This window comes from Stegodyphus dumicola, chromosome 9, assembly GCF_044657685.1.
Source record: "Stegodyphus dumicola isolate Sdum_Otavi_A_Nest chromosome 9, ASM4465768v1".
Classification (NCBI taxonomy): domain Eukaryota; kingdom Metazoa; phylum Arthropoda; class Arachnida; order Araneae; family Eresidae; genus Stegodyphus; species Stegodyphus dumicola.
In genome coordinates, this window is record NC_140776.1 from 172670702 (window position 1) to 172690147 (window position 19446).

Consider the following 19446-nt stretch of genomic DNA (forward strand, 5'->3'; position numbering starts at 1 on the left):
AATATACAATATTAAATATGTAAAAAGTAATCTTCATAAATCAGTGAGCCTCTTATATAAAGCAGAGTGACATTTTTTAATATAAAATGAAAGCAGAAAAGATTCTGTATTGCGTTTTCTCTTAAAAATTTTAATTATTTTTATATTTTTGCCATATAATGTAAAAGGAAAAATTGTTTGATAATTGCATTTTTGTAAATGTGAACAACTTTTAAATCTAAATTAGTTATTTAAGTACTTTCTAACTCTTCACACTCCTACTGAAAAGTTGGGAACTCGTTGACCTCGTTAGGAAGCACTTGAGAAACATTGATGATTAATTTTTTTCTCAAGAACACAATAGCCATTTACAAAATGGTGGCTCACTAAGAATCCCATACATAATTAATCAGTCAATAAAACTGAAGCCTGAAACATCAATAATAAAACTCTTACCTTTCTTTAAAAAAAAAAAAAATTACAAAAAAAAAACTGAAATCTTTTGGATTTTATAATTGCGACAAAGGAGGCATTTTTTTAACATCTTGTGTGTTGCCTTTATTTATTAAATATCATGTTCTTTGCACTTAAACCATAAAATTCAATTCAACAGTAATATCGCAAAATATTTAAAAGAGCATATCTTTAGAATTTACAAAAAAGAATTTTCAATACACAGGCTCGCTCGCTGGAGATAAGTGGTCCCCCCCCCGGATAGTATTGGCATTGCTCGTTTTGAAATTGTTGAGCTTCCTAATCAAAAAAATCATAAATGCTTTTCAAAATATGAAATACATAATAAAACAAATTCGGGTTTCCAAATGCTCATATTTGGATGGAGACGTAAGTTATTCAAAATTTTATGGCTCTAGGCACTGTTGTTTTTTCACAATGTGAGAAACATGCATACATTTATGCAGATTCTTCATTATTAAATTTCTTTAAATATATTACAGGGCTCTAATATTTGGTGGCAACAATTTAAAAAGTGATTAACCGTCAGCACAATGTACAGGCCAAACAAACATGTTCTTCATACATGAGTTGCTACATTAAACACTTTTTCCCATATATTTTTGCACATTACATATATTAATGACATACTGCTTTGCCTTTTGAGTACTTTTCATGACTTTTTAGAAGGGGGGAAGAGTAATCAGAAAGTATCATTATTTATGTTAAGGTGCAACAAATATTAAAATGATGCATTGTTGTACTTGAAGATAAAAATTTAAAAAACAAACTTTTTTAAGGTTGAATCAGAATCATCTTATGAAAGAATAGGAGGATCTGCAATGGGAGGTGGTACTTTTTGGGGTCTTGGATCGCTACTCACTAAAGCAAAGGTACATGTTTTTATAAAATGCTTTTTCTTTTTTTTAATATCATATCAGTACTGTCATCAAAATCAAGTGTAATCAAAATTATTTCAGTTGTATAATCATATCATTATACCTAGGATCATATATCTAGTTAAGCCTTGCTTTTTTTTTTTAATTTTAATAGCTAATTACAGAGCTACTAATCCTTCTGGTAAATATCGTAGCCTCCTGATTTTTTATATTTTAATCTTGTCAGCTATGTTAATGGAACTGACTTTAGATGCTTTCATGAAGATCCATAGCTTTTGTGTTTCTGTTACATGGACACAATGTGAAAAATGATGCATGCATTTGGTATTTTTATTATTATTACGTAGATTTACTAGTTATAAGTTTGAATGTTACAGGGTTTTGACGAACTGCTTCAACTAGCAGAAAAGGGAGACCACAGGAATGTTGATATGCTCGTTAAAGACATTTATGGAGGGGATTATTCAGGCATGGGATTGCCAGGAGATCTAATTGCTTGCAGCTTTGGCAAAGCTATACATTCATCAAGGGACAAAAATTTTAATCCTGGTAAGACTGGCACATTTTAAATATAATGCATAATAATGATCTAAACTATTTTTGTATTTTAACAATTTTTATTTGTAGGATTGTCAGCACTGTAAGTTATAATTTATTCAAAACTGCTAATAATGGCTTCAGAGTTTCTGGTTTGACCAAGAAGGAAACTTTTCAGATTCATAAAATATTTCTATGTTAGAGAGTGTTTTATGTGTATTCCCTACGTTACATGTTCTACTGTTAAACCTTTTCTTCTTTGCAAGTGGAATTACGAGGTAAGATACAGCTGTCTGAAATGAGTGGTGCATTGTCAAATATGTAATGACTTGATATCTCTGAAGAAATGGACAGCCACGGATTCACTGTGGCATCCAAAATGCCTTACAGCAGGACAGTACTGCATCCCATTCAAGTGTGAAATAGTGGGGGAATGAAATAAAACAGGTGCCTTCAGAGTCTTTCCCTGATAAGATCATGAAAATATGTAACATGATCACATCAGATTGGTGATTAACTGAGTAAACTGTTGCATCATATCCAGGCATTTCTAAGGAGTGCATGTATATAATTTTTTGTGAGCATTTGGACATGTACATAGCTGCTGCACATTGAAGTCCCCAAAACTTCACAGTTAGCCAAAAAGCACAAGTTAGTGTTCTCCTTGATTCAAATTTGTAATGCATTCATGCTAACCAGGAAAACTTCCTGAACAGATCTGTTATTAAGAATGAAAACACAGTTTCATTTCAATCCAAAGACAAAATTGCAGTGTTAACAGTGGAAAAATTTCTCATCTGTTCTTCCAAAGAAGCTTCATTGGCGGCCTTTCATAGAAAAAGTGATGGTATCAGTTTTGGGGATGTACAGGATGCTGCCTTCCTGCTAAAAAAACAGTTCGTTAATGCAGAGTACGACTGTTACAACAACTGCAACAACAAATTCAATTGAAATACCATGTCAAACTGTAATGCAGTATTCTTTCATGAAAATATACTATGCTGCACTGCTCACCAGACACTCTAGCAACTATACGTATGCCTGCGATTTTAAATTTTTCAATATCTTCCTATTCACGAGACTTCACACCTTCAGATTATCATCTGTACATTCCTATAAAGACATACCTGAAAGTTTATCATTTCATTAAATGGACGAAGCTGTTTTGAATGCTGTAAATGACTAGTTACACACCCAGAAAAATATCTTTTTTACAGTGGATTAGAAAAACTGGAGAACTGTCAGGAACAATGCAATCAGCTACTAGGTAACTGTAAAAAATATATAGAGAGAATAATTTATTTATTAAATAAGATTGATTATATTATCTGCTAAGATTAATTATAATCTTTAGTCTGTCAAATAGCTGTCAAATCTAATGTTGACAGTGAAAATTCCTTTTTCCCTTTCTTAAATTCTTCGTTATGACACGACAATTAGCCAGAAATTAATTTCCATTCACTAGTATTTTCAAAAAATGTTAACAGACGGTTTCGCTCAAATAAGAGCTGCACAGCATACGTCCCTCAAGAATTCCTAGTCCCTCCCACACCATAAATTACTTCACACAAGTCTTACCGAATGATATAATTCAAAGCCCCGTTGCCGCTAAAGAATTTTCTGAAAACGACCCTTCTGAGTCAGGGTCAGACTCTTCGCGTTTTTGCCCACTCCCAACTACAAAGACCGTAAGTTAATTAATGCTTTTTCTGGCCTTTATATCTTCATGTGCATTTACTTTTCTTATTATATATATTTTTATTTTTTATTTGTTTTTACAAAGATTGCATTATTTTCTTATATTTTGTAATTTTCTAATGTTTATTTCAACTACTTTGAATTATATTTCATAATGACAATTTCTAATGTTTAATTTTTGCAAATAATACTGAGCTCAAATGCATAAACACGAGGGTGTCGGGGAATGCTTACTCGAGTGATATCACATTTACTGCTGAAATTGCTTTTCACTCAAAATTGAATTAGTTAAAATACTTAATTGGAATGAGTTCTTTGGATCTCTGCGTTGTTTCTTAATCCCTTCTATTCCCCGAAAAGTTTAGCCTGACTTGAATTGCTGATTTGGCATTGCCTTATTGCTCGAGTAAAGGATGAAAAACCTTCGTATTTATTTTTTAATTATTGTTCATTGAACGGGAGTTCGTTTGTTTCCCTTGAAAAGTCAACTAATTTCCAATCAATGGCAATGATTAGTTGCATTTAATTTAATTCTTGCTTTTAATTTATTCCTTTTACCATTGGGCCCACCAGCGGCTGAGCGTTAAAGACGCTGAACACTGGTAGTTCGGTCCGAGGTTTGAATCCCGCGAACGGGCTGGCTGCATGGGCGTTTCCGTGGTTTTCCCCATGTGTAACGTGTATACGAGCCAGTTTCCCTTAAAAAGTCCTTCACGAAGGCATTCCTCCCTTCAGGCAGATAGCCTTTGAGGCTTTGCTGTAATTAAGTAACCTAACCTAACCTTTTACCATTGTTATTCATGATTTAATTCCAGTCCCCGTTAAACATTTTTAACAATTTACATTCAAGTTACTTAAAAACATCTTTCGAAATAAAACTTACTAAGTGTGGATTCACTCTTTTCAGATCATTCTACTATAATTAATCTTAGGAGATAAAATAATCAATCTTATTTAGTAAATAAATTATTATTAACTTACTTTGCAGCAATTGCGCAAGTAGTAGAACTTAATTTCGCACATAATGAATTTAAGATTATATATATCAGCTTACTACCACATAACCTTCCGTGTCAGGTTGAAACTTTCCAGCTGACTTATATATGTTGATTAATTGGTCTTGTAACCAGTCAGCATAAATGGATTGCTAATTATCTTGGATGTATTCTTCTATAGCATTTTAACAGATTATTAGTGTATTATAAAGTCGCATATCTTGTTTTAAAACAAAGGTTTACGAGTTCTGTTTGTTTAGGTGATCTGAAACTGTTTTGACGATAGTTTATGCATTTATATATAAACAGGTATTAAGTTCTTCTTTCCTTGTTGTGTTTTCTTACCTGGTAGTGAAGTATGATTTTTTAAATGTTTTAATCAAAGTTAGTATTTTTAAATTCAAGCAACTTTCAAGATTTATAATTTGCAGTCTCTCTTTAGCAATACTCTGCATAAAATTAGGAAATTTCCTTTTACAGGTGTAATTTAAACTGTATTTCCATAGTTTGTACCATTTATCTTTGTAGGTGACTTTGTGACTTTTGTATCTTTGTTTCTTTATTGTTATCAATATTTGGCAAATGAAAGTTTTCATCCCTGCAAGATGTTGCATGTAATTCTTTAGTGTTCATAAGAGGATAGTTCTTAGAAGTGTAATTAGCAAGTTGATACAAAATGTCTTTCAATTTCAAAAATTAATTAATGTGCTTTTGGGTTATTTGTTATTTATACCTCTGGATTTTATATGGTTCGGTTTTTGATAATAGTCTTATTGAAAAAAATATCCAAACCAACAAAAAACGCATAGGGACATATTATGTAACTGACTTTCGTCATAATTAGCAAATCCACATCCAAAGAAATTATTACACGCTATACATGAAAATGTTAATGATACTTTAAAAATAAACGTAAACAAAACAATATATATTTTTCATTAAAATGATAAAAGATTAACAAATGTGAAAGAAAATAATTTGATCATTAACTAAGCAATTTTTATATTGATAACCTCATGTAGTTAGTTATCTTTTTTTTCTAAGCATTTTTAGACTGTATTTTTCATGAAAAATTATCTGTTAAACTTTATAAAAAAAAATTTTAAAAAAAGCTTAATTTGTTAATGATCTTTGTTAATTAACTATATAAATTTAAAATTCTATTAAGATTTTCAAGTCCATTAATTTTCTAATCATTTTCAATTTTTAAATGCATAAGTTTCCTTCTGATTTATTCAGCAGAAATTGATTAGTTCAAATATATGAAATATAGAAGTAAGAATCCCTCTTTCTTCTTGCGCTTTATGGTCTTTATATGCACATGCATTTACAACTTTCAAAACCTGAAAACACATGTGTGCAATGTTATCATCATGAGAGGATTTGTAGGTCCTTTGTTTTTTACTACGATATATTTGACGATGTTTTTAAACTGCTAAGTTTTTTAACCGCTTTATTTTCGACCACGATATTTTGTACCACAGTGTTTAAGAACTGCAATGTTTTCTCCCATGACGTTTTCTCATTGTTTCCTCCGTGATGTTTTTGCTGCGAAATTTTCAGCGGACATCGTTTGTTCTTGATAACGTGTCACTTTTTAATTGACTGCTTGTATTTTAACATACTTCATTTAAAATTTTTTAATGACTTCCCTGTTGATCGAATAATCAGGAAATTTTCCAATTGCGGGCACTTGTCTATAACAGCATTGACCTCTCCTAAGGCCAGAAATGGTGGCTATTTTATTGTGGAGACACCTAATAGGTGGCCACCGTTACCTCCTATGAAGGGACAAATAATTTTACATCCATGTCTTCTCCAGGATTTGAACCCAGACCCTTTGTATCGCAGTCGGGCTCTCCAACCACTATACCATCTGGCAGAAAGATGTCAATACATATTTATTTCAGTACTCGAGAGAAACTGCCTTTTATCAATAAATTTGATAATATCTGCTACATATTTTAATGTTTCATGTTTTAAGATTTTATACCTGCTTCACATTTCATATTCTTGTATCATGAGTAACATTTCAGTATTCATCATTTTATTACTTCATTTCATTTTATATGTTGTTGTGTTAAATTTGTGATCGTGCTTAATTGTTTCGTGTATTTAATTCTGTATTCTGAACATATGTCTGGCACAATAACTTTTCAAAGTTGTGTGCCATATAATCCACTAATCCAAACTTGTAAGAGGCTGTCAATCAGAGTTCAGAAAATAATTTATTCCATTTTTTTAGTCTTTTATGATATTAACTTATGCTGTTATTTTATGTATGTTTAATGGTTGAGAGATTGTTGATTATTTCAGATTTATATTTTAACTTGTGCATTTCAGTGTAGCTTGAGTAATCAGCATCGGGTTTTTATTCAGGACAATTTGCAGGGGAAGACATAGCTCGTAGTCTTCTTTTCATGATCAGCAATGACATTGGACAGTTGGCTTGTCTCTATGCCATGATGCATAACCTGCAGAAAGTGTATTTCGGAGGCTACTTTTTAAGGGCTCATTATCTAAGCATGCACACTATTTCATACGCAATCAATTACTGGAGCAAGGTAATTATAAAACATTTATTAATTTAATGCTTAATTAATGCCTTCGAGTGGCATGACTGCCTTTATCCAATCATGAGATTTTTTTGTCACTTTATATATATATATATATATTAGCTTATAATTTAAAATATTTTACTTTTTACTTTCTTTAATCCGGGAGCACACACGTACATATGAGTTAAGGCCCGTCCACACGAGGACGCTCCCGACGTAGTTGACGTAACTTTTTTGACGCCGGCGTAAATTCGCGTGACGCAGAAGACGTAAAACTGAGTACACTCCTGTTCAGCTTTTTGCTCGCGTATAGCCAATAGCCAACAGAGTTCTTATCACGTGTCATAATCAGAAAAACCTTCTTGCTTACCCGTTTCAATATGGCATCAGAACCACACAGAGATGAGTTTTTGCTTAGAAATATAACTGTATACAGCAATACAATAATCAGCATTGTTTACGCCATCTTCAAATTTCTCAAACCGTACATATTGGTATACATTTAAAATTCTCATTAAAGGGGAAAACTGTATATTTATAAAGCAATAATCCGACCAGTTATCCATATGCTTCACCTATTTATAACACCTTAAGTAATAGGAACCTAAATAAATTAGTTTCTACGAAATCAAAGTTTGTCTTACAAAATTCTCCTTAATTATTATAAATATTGGCTATATCATGTGTAATAAAAAGCTCTATAAATATCCCAATATTAATACACCAAAAACTAACTTCAGCAATATAACAACTTCTAAAATAAAGCAGTTGACTTCAATAAAATACAATTATGAAATTTTGGAACAAAGTTACAACTTGTGTCATATAGCAATCATTTATTGAAGTTTAATTAAATTACCTTTGCAGTGACTTCTACTTGTTACATTATTTTTCACAAACACTGCTATCACAGATAGCTGAGTGGAAAGCGCGCTGTTATGGTGGCAAAGGAATGGAAAGGTGGCGAGTTCGAACCTCTCCAGTAGACAATATATAATTCAGCTAGCTTTTCTCATTTTGAAACGTGTTTCTTATATTTAATCATGAATCATTATATTCTTATTTTACCTATTATTATTGTTTTCATTTCTTATTTTATTCATTATTATTGTTTTAATTTAGTTTAAAAATGTGCAGTGCAAATAGAAATCCTTATGTAATAATATATCTGCATCTCTTTATCATATATCATCTATAAATTCTCTTTATTTTTACTTTATTGCATATTTTATCATGCACATAATTTCTCATAAACTGTCCAAAGTTTGAACCTCATTCCTAAATTCAAAAATAAATAAAAAGAAAAACAAAAGACCAAGGGAGAGGGAGTTAAAAAAATATGAAGTTGGTTTTATTATATGGTGGATGGTGTATATAAAGAGAATTAAGTAATTTAATTATCTTTATATACTGTATTCCAAACCAATTTTATAAATCCTAATTTTCATATGATATAGAATCTGCAAGTCTGTCAAACTGGTCGATACTCATCCTGAAGGAATTAAAAAACAAGTAATATACCCCTCAAAAAAATTAAGTCAATTCCTACTTAGGTCCACAAAGAAGAACTTAAAAAATGCAGAAATAAATAAAAATACAAACAGAATTTTTTTAAATTAAAAATTTTAATATGTGAAAAGCTGTATTAACATCAAGTGTCATTTACTACAAGTTTAAAAAATTGTATTTGAACTTGAGTGGATGAATAAAAAGTATTTTATGTACTGAAAATTTGAACAAGATATAGGGAGAGTGTGAGCTAATAGTAGGAATTTAATAATTTCGGATATTCCTTTTGCAAACAAGGCAGTGAAAAAAAATCTCTTTGAACAGGTCGCTCTAAATGAATCTTTCAGACTTATTCTTGCCTTTTTTTCCATTTTTGTCTCTGCTTAATAATTGCACTTAATAATAAAGTTTCAGCTATAAAAAAAACATCTGATTTAGGCAACTTGCCGCAAACATACAGAAGCACAGAGAAGTAATAAGATACAGCTCTGCTGACACTATATTACAGCATCACGTGATTTTATTGCGCAAAATAATTCTATTGGTTAAATGCACTCTTCGCAAGCGTACTCGTTTGGATACTTTTACTCTGGTAACATAAAAGCGCGTTCGTCAGCTACGTTTCGAGCGTACTCGTGTGGACGGGCCTTTACACGAGCACGCATGCTGGGTCCAAATGACCCGATTCATGTTTTTTGAAGAAAATACTGTAAATTTTCAGAAAAAGTGTTACATCTATCCCAATAATAAATTTTATGATCAAATTTTAAAAATATGCACATTAAAATTCATAATTTCTCTAAATGCTTTTATGAAATAAAATTCCTTAAAGGAATGGAAAATCCTATTATACATTAGCATAGAAAAAAAAAATAGTATACCTTTACTCTCTCTCGATTCTTATTTTCTTTATTAGTTCTATGGGCGCAGAGAACAAATATTAGCAGCACAGTGAAGAAAGTGTTTTCTTGTGCTCCAAATACAAATATTTTTCACATTTGGGGAAGTGTTTTCATTTTTGTGTGCTTTTTCACTGAGGAAACACTGTGGTGTTTTTTTTACAATAATTTTTTCCTCACTCATTCTCACTCTCATTTTCAGAATCTATATCACTATCTGAATCAGTATCACGTGAACTAAAATTTCATGATCACTTTCGTCCTCATTTTCTTCAAGGCATTCTTTGCAAGTTGATACATCTGATAACTTTTGCAAAATTTCTTTGTTGTAAGATAAATTTACAAAATATGTTTGCCACTTTCCATACTATCACAAATCAACTATGGAATAGTAGCATGACAGGCACGCTGATCGAAATCGACTCCAAATCAAAGCCTATCAAAAAAATTTCGGAAACATAAAGAGGTCGACCTAATACACAATTACACTGGACCTCAACAACTTGCATGAAATAGGCGTGCTTTGAGAAAGGTTTGTTTAATCATGCGGGTCCTTTGGATCCAATGTGCGTGCTCACAAGTTAATGATGTAAATGTCATCTTAACGAATTGAAGTTTATAAAACAGACTAAAATAGGCAGTTGTATAAATTTTGCTTATAATTGCTGTTTAAATGCAAGTTTTCAAGACCAAATTCGAACACCTGTACCACTCAGAGGGTTACTGTTCTCTATATTATATTTTCATATAATTTTCTTAATAAATGAATTGCCTTTTAATTTTTTATAGCTTAAAATGTTTTAAAATGAAAGAATATATTGGTAAAGTTTGAGGAAACTTTAATATCATTAAATTAAGTTTCATGTCTTAGTTTATAGCATGCTTCAGACAGAAGTGAGATGGATAGGTATTATACAAATTACTTTTCCATTTAACTGACGCAGATCTCTCTAAGCAGACTTTATTGGTAACAACACATGGTATATACTTAAAAAAATTTTAATAATGCTGCAAATTTCGCTAAGCAGACTTTATTGGCGATAACACACAGGATGCACATAAATAAGTGTTAACAAATGTTGGTTCTAAGAATTTTTTTTACTTTGGAGGCATAAATATTTTAATATATTTTGAATCATTTTAATATCATGTTGCAACTTGTTTTGAAAATGTGGCCATAAAAGGTTACCAGCGGAGATATTTTGTTTTGGCATCGGTTGATCATTTTTGGCGACTTTATCACCTGCACCGGTGAAATGGAAAAGTACCAATAGCTCTGAGCCACCATTTACTGTGACTGGGTTTTTTTTTTTTTTTTGTTTGTTTTTGTTTTATTAAAGTACAGAGGATTCTCAATAATATAGGCATCCATATACTACTGTTTTTTACTTATATAAATGGGAGAATAAGAGAAGGACATACTTGAGTATTTGTAACAAGAGATATTCAGTTATAATGTAGAATAATGCAGTATGCAAGCATAACATAAATAGATATATTCTTTTTCTTCTTATGGCTGGCCCACCAGTGGCTGAGTAGTAAAGTCCCTGAATACTGGTAGTTTGGTCCAAGGTTCGAATTCCACTAATGGGCTGGCTGCAAGTCTGTTTTTGTGGTTTTTCCCTATGTGTAGCATGTATACGTGCCAATTTCCCTTAGAAAGTCCTCTATGAAGGCATCTCTTCCTTTAGGCAGATAGCCCTTGAGGCTTTGTCATGATCACATAAACCAGACCAATACAAATCTTCTCTTGACACGACAACCTAGAAAGGGCTATGACCTTCTTTGAAACTATCTTCCACAGTATTTCTTATTTTAACTATTTATTGTGTGTAATTTTAATTATATTAAAGCCACTATTAATTTAATCCAATAATAAAAATTTGGACTTTCTTTCAACTCATTTTCCAAAAAGTTTAAAAATTGTGAATATTAAGGAAGGATTCTGTTGGAAAATGTGACCAGTAGATTTTATGTAGTTAATTTTAAGCATTTGACAGTATTGACTTGTGGTTATATCTATTATCCATTCATCCTTCAACGGTAAAACTCTTGTTGGAGGCATGCCAGGAAAGTTTAATTTCCATTTTAGGGAAGAAAATGTTTTTGAAATTTCCTTTCCATGTGAATAACATTCTTTCCTTATTATTTACTGGAAACATTTTGACAGTTTTTCGTGCTTTTTGATTGCTTGCATGCCATGAAGTATTAAAAAAACAAGACTACAGCTATGTCTTAACAAAACATAAAGTAAACCGATACATGTTGTCAAAATTGACCTTTTTTACAAGTAGATTAAAGTTTTTCTACCCAAGCACTGAAGCATTCCATGGATCAACTTAACTTGATTAGATAGTATGTCTCACAAGCCATCAGTGTTTACAATTCAAAAGATTTTTCTTAGGACTTTCAGAAATAGCTAGAGGAATTTCTTATACTTTCAATAATGTCCCAAGTTTCAGAATCGTAAGTATAGGTTTCATTAAAATGGTTAAATTAGTATAAGTGAATGCTCAGGAACCATATTTCAACAAAGTATTTATATTGATATATTGTGAAAAATCATCTATTTTTCCTTAATAGTAATTTGGTAATTTTTTTATTCATATAAATAATCACCTTTCCTTGAAGAACTGTCTTCTTTTAAGGCCAAAGGAACAATTCGCCCAGAAGGGCATTTTTCATCTTCATCTTGGCATTTTCTGTCGTCCACTATTAATGCTGTCAAAAATTATTGTACTTTTTTAATGTTTCTGAATTATATTGGACTGCCCATAACAGACTAATGGCAGTCATGCCTAGGTTTGGCATAGGACTAAAATATATATATATATCTCTATACTATTAAAATCTGTGCGCGTCTGTTTGTTTGTTTGTAACCTCATCTTCTCCGAAACGGCTGGGTGTAGAGCTTAGCGGAGCATACCGTTGGATTCAGGACGTCCGTAGCTCGCCATTTTGGCCATTCGCATCTTCGTGCGACTTTAATTAGCAAAGATGGTAATTAGCGCGAAAAATGCACAAAAAATCGGTATCTCCGGAACTTACCGGCCGATTTCTTTGAAATTTTGAATTTTAAACCCGCGAGATGATGAAACGACGGATGGAATTGATTCTGCACTGATTTGCGAATTAGGAGCCTAATTAACAGGGTAATTAAAGACGCCCTAATACCCCTTTTTCTTTCCTTCCAATATCTTTGTGGACAGGCTGGGATTCGAAGGCGACGGGTTTTGAGGGGTTGCAGCTGTATCCGTTTTCCAGCTGGAATCGTCAAGGCCATTAGCGGGGGACGAAATTAACGTAGTGGAGAATTTTTATTCATTATGCTAATTAATATTCTAATTTGCCAATCTCTCTAGAACAAAGAGCATCCTTCATTTGACTATCTATGAGTTGTAAATTTCTAAATTTGGAGCCGATCGCATTATTTGTTCCCAAGATATTAATTTTTCTTAATTAGAGAAATTGAGCCCAAAAATGCACAAAAAATCGGTAAATCTGGAACTTACCGGCCGATTTCTTTGAAATTTTGAATTTTAAACCCGCCAGGGGATAAAACGACTGATGGAATTGATTCCGCACTGATTTGCGAATTAGGAGCCTAATTAACGGGGTAATTAAAAACGCCCTAATACTCCTTTTTCTTTCCTTCCGATATCTTTGTGGACAGGCTGAGATTCGAAGGCGACGGGTTTTGAGGGGTTGCAGCTGTATCCGTTTTCCAGTTGGAATCGTCAAGGCCATTAGCGGGGGACGAAATTAACGTAATGGAGAATTTTTATTCATTATGCTAATTAATCTTCTAATTTGCCAATCTCTCTGGAATAAAGACCAAACCTCTTTTCAAAATTTGGCAATTATAAGATTGTAAATTATGAGCCGATCGGACTGCCGGTTGCTGAGATACGTGTTTTTTGTGCATTTTTCTTAATTAGAGAAATTCAGCCGGAAAAATGCACAAAAATATGTAACTCTTGAAAGAATTAACCGAATTCGTTTAAATTTTGAATTTTGCACTTCCCGGATGCTCAAATAAAGGTTAGTGTTCGTTGTAAACTGTTTTGCTAATTAGGAGCCTAATTAGAAGATTCATTAAAAAAGCGCTACTACCTTATCTCCCCTTCCTAGCGACGGGTGTCGGAGAGGGGGAGATGGTTTCCGCACGACTTTTGGAATCGGCAAGGCCATTCGCCAGGGATGAAATTAAAGTAGTGGAGGATTTTTATTCATTATGGCTAATTAATCTTCTAATTTGCCAATCTGTCTGGAACAAAGACCAAACCTCTTTTCAAAATTTGGCAATTATAAGATTGTAAAGTACGAGCCGATCGGACTGTCGGTTGCCGAGATACGTATTTTTTTGTGCATTTTTCGAATAATTCGTGATTTTTGGATCTGAATAAGAAAAGCAACTTTGAGTAATACAAATTAATATGTCTAATAGCTTAAATCAGCGTGCTCATTTGTGTTACTGAGCTACGTAATCACTCACTGTTTTATATATTATATATTTGCATTAATATAATGTCTCTGTTCGCATAAAGCTAATATTAAATTAAATTTTAATTAAGAAATTTTATTTGCAAAAAAATAATAATTACACTATTTAAATTCTGATTAAATTTTTTTTCGTTCAGGGTTTTAAATTGAATTTCTGTTGCTCGGATATGGTATATGGAAAGTTTTCTTATTATAAATAATTATGATTGATTACTTACATTAATATATATATTGATGCACCTTTGTGTGCGATTATGTTAAAGTTTATCAAAAGGAATTTTAATAACGAATCTACTGTTTGAATATAATACCCGAAAATTTTTGCGATTACACTTGGCAAAAAGCCTGAGCTGTAAAATCGCTGAACACTGGTAGTTCAGTCCAATTTTCGAATCTCGGCGAACGGGCTGGCTCCATAGGTGCTTTCGTAATCTTCCGTATGTGTAACGTGTATGCAGTATATTGTGGATGCATACGTAAATAAAGCGGGCGCAGCCCGCGCAAACTGCTAAACACTGGTAGTTCGGTCCAGCTTTCGAATAAAGGCGATCGAGCTGGCTGCATGGGTGTTTTTATGATTTATCATGTATGCAGTATTTTCTGGACGTATACGCGAATAATGGGTGTTTTCGTGATTTTACACATGTGTATCCTGTATGCAGAATCTTCTGGAAGCCTACGTGAATAAAGCGGGCGCAGCCCGAGCAAAAGTGCTGAACTCTGGTAGTTCGATGTAACTTTCGAATACCCGCGAAAGGGCTGGCTGCATGGGTGTTTTGTGATTTTAGGCATGTGTATTGTGTATGCAGTATCTAATGGACGAATACGTAAATAAAGCGGGCGCAGCCCGCTCAAATCCGCTGAACACTGGTAGTTCGGTCCATGTTTCGAATCCGAGAGAGCGGGCTGCCTGCATGGGTGTTTTCGTGATTTTCCGCATGTGTATCGTGTATGCAGTGTCTTCTGGATGCATATGTGAATAAAGCGGGCGCAGGCAGCACAAAAAACGATGAACACTGGTAGTTCGGTCCAACTTTCGATCCCGGCGAACGGGCTGGCTCCATGGGTGTTTTCTTGCGTTTACGCATGTGTATCGTTTATGCAATATCTTCTCCATGCATAGGTGAACAAAGCGGACAAGACTGCTCAAAATTGCTGAACACTGGTAGTTCGGTCCAACTTTCGAATACCGGCGAAATTACAATGGAATCTCATGAACATTGAACAATGAAAAGTGGGCTTCAGCCCGCTCAGCTGGCGGGCTTGCCCGCTAGTGTAATATTAAAAGCACAAGGAGAGCAAAAGCTGAAGTGCGTAGTTATGAAAGATGGAAGCACGCGAAGAGAAAAGTTTTGGTTTACAATTCGGTGATTGGTCGTCAAGAGGCATATGGTATTAACGGTTACGTAAGATCGCATGATTAATTTGAATGACGCAATGCAGATAAGTTATTACGATTTTAGAATAGAGAGGAAGAATTCATGTTTATAGTTATATTATAATTCTGATTCACACATTTTTATCTTACGTATATATGTGTATCTACTTCACACACAAATTGAAAAGTCATGAACTCATTGCCAAGAGCATTTGTAAGCAGGTTGAGAAGCAATTTTTCTCCAAGTTAATGCACCAAAGGCAATAGCTATGTTCAGAATTGTGGAACAGTAAGAATTGCATACAAGAGTAATCAATGAATAAAATTTGAAAAGCAAGATACCCAGGTAATCAAGCACTTTTTTTTTTTTTTTTTTTTTAGAAATTCCTCCCTCTCCCCTTTTTCCCCACTGTTATTCTTTTCCCATGTATACAGTAATCTGTTTTGTTCTTCAAAAACATTAGAGAATTGCACAAATTCGACATTCTACAACTTCAGCGCTGTGCACTGGCAAAAAGAGAGATAAACTATGTGTATACCTGGATTTATTTTTTCCTTGTGTTCACAGTGATCTGTTTTTTGCTTTTAAAAAATCAGTTGTGCAAGTTCAGCATTGTACACTAGCTGAAACAGATATGTGCAATCTTTGGTTGTAAATGCTGTTTGGCGACATACTGCTTTGCTTCATGAATACTTTCTCGCAACTTTTTGGTGGGGGTGTGGATGATCAGAGAGTACCAAAAACAGGTTGAAACAATTGATGTAAAATATTAACTTTACGTTCAGATTGTTGTGTGGTGTGCTTTTTTTCAGATTCATAAATGTTAGCCATAAAATTTCTTTCTTAATACAATTTTAAATTACATTAAATCATTGTTTTAGGAAATGACCTTATTATTTTTGAGAAATTCATCTGTGAAATATTTTGTCAGATTTTATTTTAATGAATTTGGATTTTGTTCTTGATGAAAAAATATTTAAAAATTTGTTTTAGATTAAGATTTTAAGTAACTTTATTGACATAAAGAAAAAATATTCTAGAGTTATATGTAGACTTAGAGATGTTATATGTAGGTTAAAAAAATCAGTGATGCAGGGCTAATAAAAACTTAGTCTGATTTTTAAAATGTTTATATGAGTATCACACACACATATATATATGAGTGACACAGATATATATATATGTAATATTCATATGAGAATTACACATATGTATGTCACTCATGTATAAATATATATACTATATGAGTGACATAATATATTATGTCAAGGCTAGTTATATTAATAAAAAATTTTAATTCATTACAGTAATTTTTGTAGAAAGTGAAATCCTTAATCTTGTACAATTTTCTGTTAGGGAAAAGTTCAAGCTTTATTTTTGCGTCATGAAGGTTATTTGGCAGCAATAGGAGCTTTTTTGAAAGGTGCTGAGGAATATGGTAAGCCATTACGTAATTATTTTCTGCTTAGGTTTAAATTTTTAGCCGATTTGTTATGTACAAAATTATAAAAATTTATTGTAGATTCTGAATTTGTTATAGAATGGTATTAAAATTAATAAATAATAAAATGAAAGTAACTTTAAATCAGAAATCTTGAAGAAAATTTTGCCTATTGTTTTCAGTCATTATTCCTCTTCATTGCTGAATTGAATTCTTTGGGATAAATTATTCTTGTTTTTACATTTCTTATATTGTTAGTATATTCTTATCAATTCAGCTATTTATGTTTAAGGAAAATGCTGTTTAAATCAGTATGATTAGAGATACTGGTAAAAATCTCCCTGTATTACTTTTATAATTTTTATATAAATTTTTATGAAAAAGTTGAATTGAAAAGATATCAATGCAAATAAATTACAGTGCTTCATAGCTATAGCTTCATAACTACATCTGAAAAATAAGATAACCAATTTTATGTGATTTAAGCATGCTTATTATCTTCAAAAGGTGAACCATGTAATTTTATATTCAAATAACTATTAGAAATTAAAGTAGTTTATTTTTGTTATATGACTAATAGTTTTACTTATTATTTCAAAATTTTACTATATAAATTTAATCAGATAATTTGGAACTGCTTTTGAATTTAATTTACACTGTTTCCCTTTCAAACAAGGTTTGATACTTTTCAGTTAATTGGGTGCCATTTAATGTCAAACATAAATTTTGGTATGAAATCTAACAGAAGGTAATGGAATGGCAACCCGAAAAGCATATGCAACATCATAAAAAGAATGGCTGTTTTATTAAATCCAAAATTAATAAATTCATAACATCAGAAATAAATGGAACAGCTATCAGAAAAGGAATGCAGGAACCTTCAAAACGGCACCAGTAATCTTCAAGCAGCATACTCAGATGACATTTCTCTTCTTAATGTGATCATTTTGTTTTGTACTGCAGTAGGAATAAAATACTATTTCGTTTTGTGATTTTTCCAAACGAAGTCTTTCAGTATGTCTTGGAAGAAATTAATTGCAGCTCACTGGCAGCTTACCAAATTGCATAATTTATACGGATTCTTAAAAGGATTCAGCACTTCAGTAAAAAAGCAAGTAGAAATACTGAAGAAAAATTACAGTATCGGTATTAATTCTTTTATCTGAGTTGTAATGATGTCATTACTTAGCCATTCATAAGAAGAAGTAAACTTATGTATTTGGTAATTTTCTTAGTACAGTATAAAGTCTGAAATCTGCAGACATCCATTATCTGAAATGATCTAAAATTTCACTTCAACACGAAATAAAATACCTTGTTATTGAAGAAACGATCATTTTAGCATAAATTTGTACGATCAGTAAGTTGGCTCCGTTGCTGCGTATCTGCTTGACACATATTTCAAACCGAAACATTCCTCATAGATATACATCGTTGATGTGACGCCAACCTGGCAAATCACTATTTATTATATTCAGAGTCGTAGCTAGGGTTTTCAGCGCCCAGGGACAATTGACGATTTCGCGCCCCCTACTGCTTGCCAAGGATGGAAAACATTTAATTCTAAAATGTCATAACATCAGTTTGGCACCCCTTGGATTCTGCGCCCGGGGACAGATGCCCCCCTTGCCCCCCTCTAGCTACGCCCCTGATTATATTTGTCCTTTCATCACCTCATGTTTATCAAAATATGACAACCTGTGCCGGCCTTCAATAAGGCTGAAGTTTATGTAGGAATTTATTCAGAACTCTGATAAGCCTTAAGCATGTGCAAGAAATAGACATAAGTATAATAAATTCAGGCTTAATTGTCTTTGTTCAATAGAAGCAAGATGAAATTTAAGGGAACAACTTGTCGTTAGTCGACAAGCTCATGATGTATAGCCAAATATGTATAGTGAAAGATAGCTAAATTTGATGGTGATAGATGTTAATTTGAAAGGTTTTCGGATATCGCAAAACAAAGGTGAAATTTTCCAATTAACGGATTTTGTAAAGAAATGTGGAGAAGCGGTAATAAATGAAGATGATATGAAAGAAGTTTTTCATTGTGGTGACAATGCTTCTCAATCATCAATCATTTAATGAATGGTGAAATTTGTAGTATGGTTCTAGATCTATAAAATACCTCTACTGTTAGTGAAGAAAGTGACAGAGAAGTTACTGAAAACGAGAAAATTTCGATTGACAAGTTAGTCGGAATTCTCGAAACAGGAGTTACAAGACTTCAGCAATGTAACTGAACAACAAGAGATTATGTCTGTGTACAGAATTAAAAAGAAAGTATTATCACAAAAAACAAAGCAACTTAAACAACTTACATTGAAAGAAATGTTTAATAAAGTAAAAAAATAAATATTAAGCTTTTTTTTTTTTTTTTTTTCAAATTTTGATACCGTTTAGATCATAAATACTTCATTATTTTATAAATCACCATTTCATATTTTTTTTTATAATTTCTATATGCCATCTTGCTACATTTAAACTGATGATCTAATATCCGGAAAAATCCCAAATCCGGAATCGAAGTCTCGACGAGTCCGGATTTCGGACTTTGTACTGTACTTTTTAAACAATGAATAATTTTAATGGCTTC

The 19446-nt window shown here is 32.4% G+C and overlaps 1 protein-coding gene across 2 annotated transcripts in view; it reads left to right on the top strand.

The window, feature by feature from the left end:
• LOC118181061 (4'-phosphopantetheine phosphatase) overlaps nt 1-19446 on the top strand; it is a 53565-nt gene that overhangs the window by 6139 nt on the left and 27980 nt on the right. For both annotated transcript variants that reach the window (XM_085824353.1, XM_035350140.2), the window contains exons 5-8: nt 1233-1325; nt 1709-1880; nt 6941-7125; nt 16766-16847. In XM_085824353.1, the coding sequence (XP_085680479.1) occupies nt 1233-1325; nt 1709-1880; nt 6941-7125; nt 16766-16847 (532 nt within the window). The remainder of the gene's footprint in view (nt 1-1232; nt 1326-1708; nt 1881-6940; nt 7126-16765; nt 16848-19446) is intronic.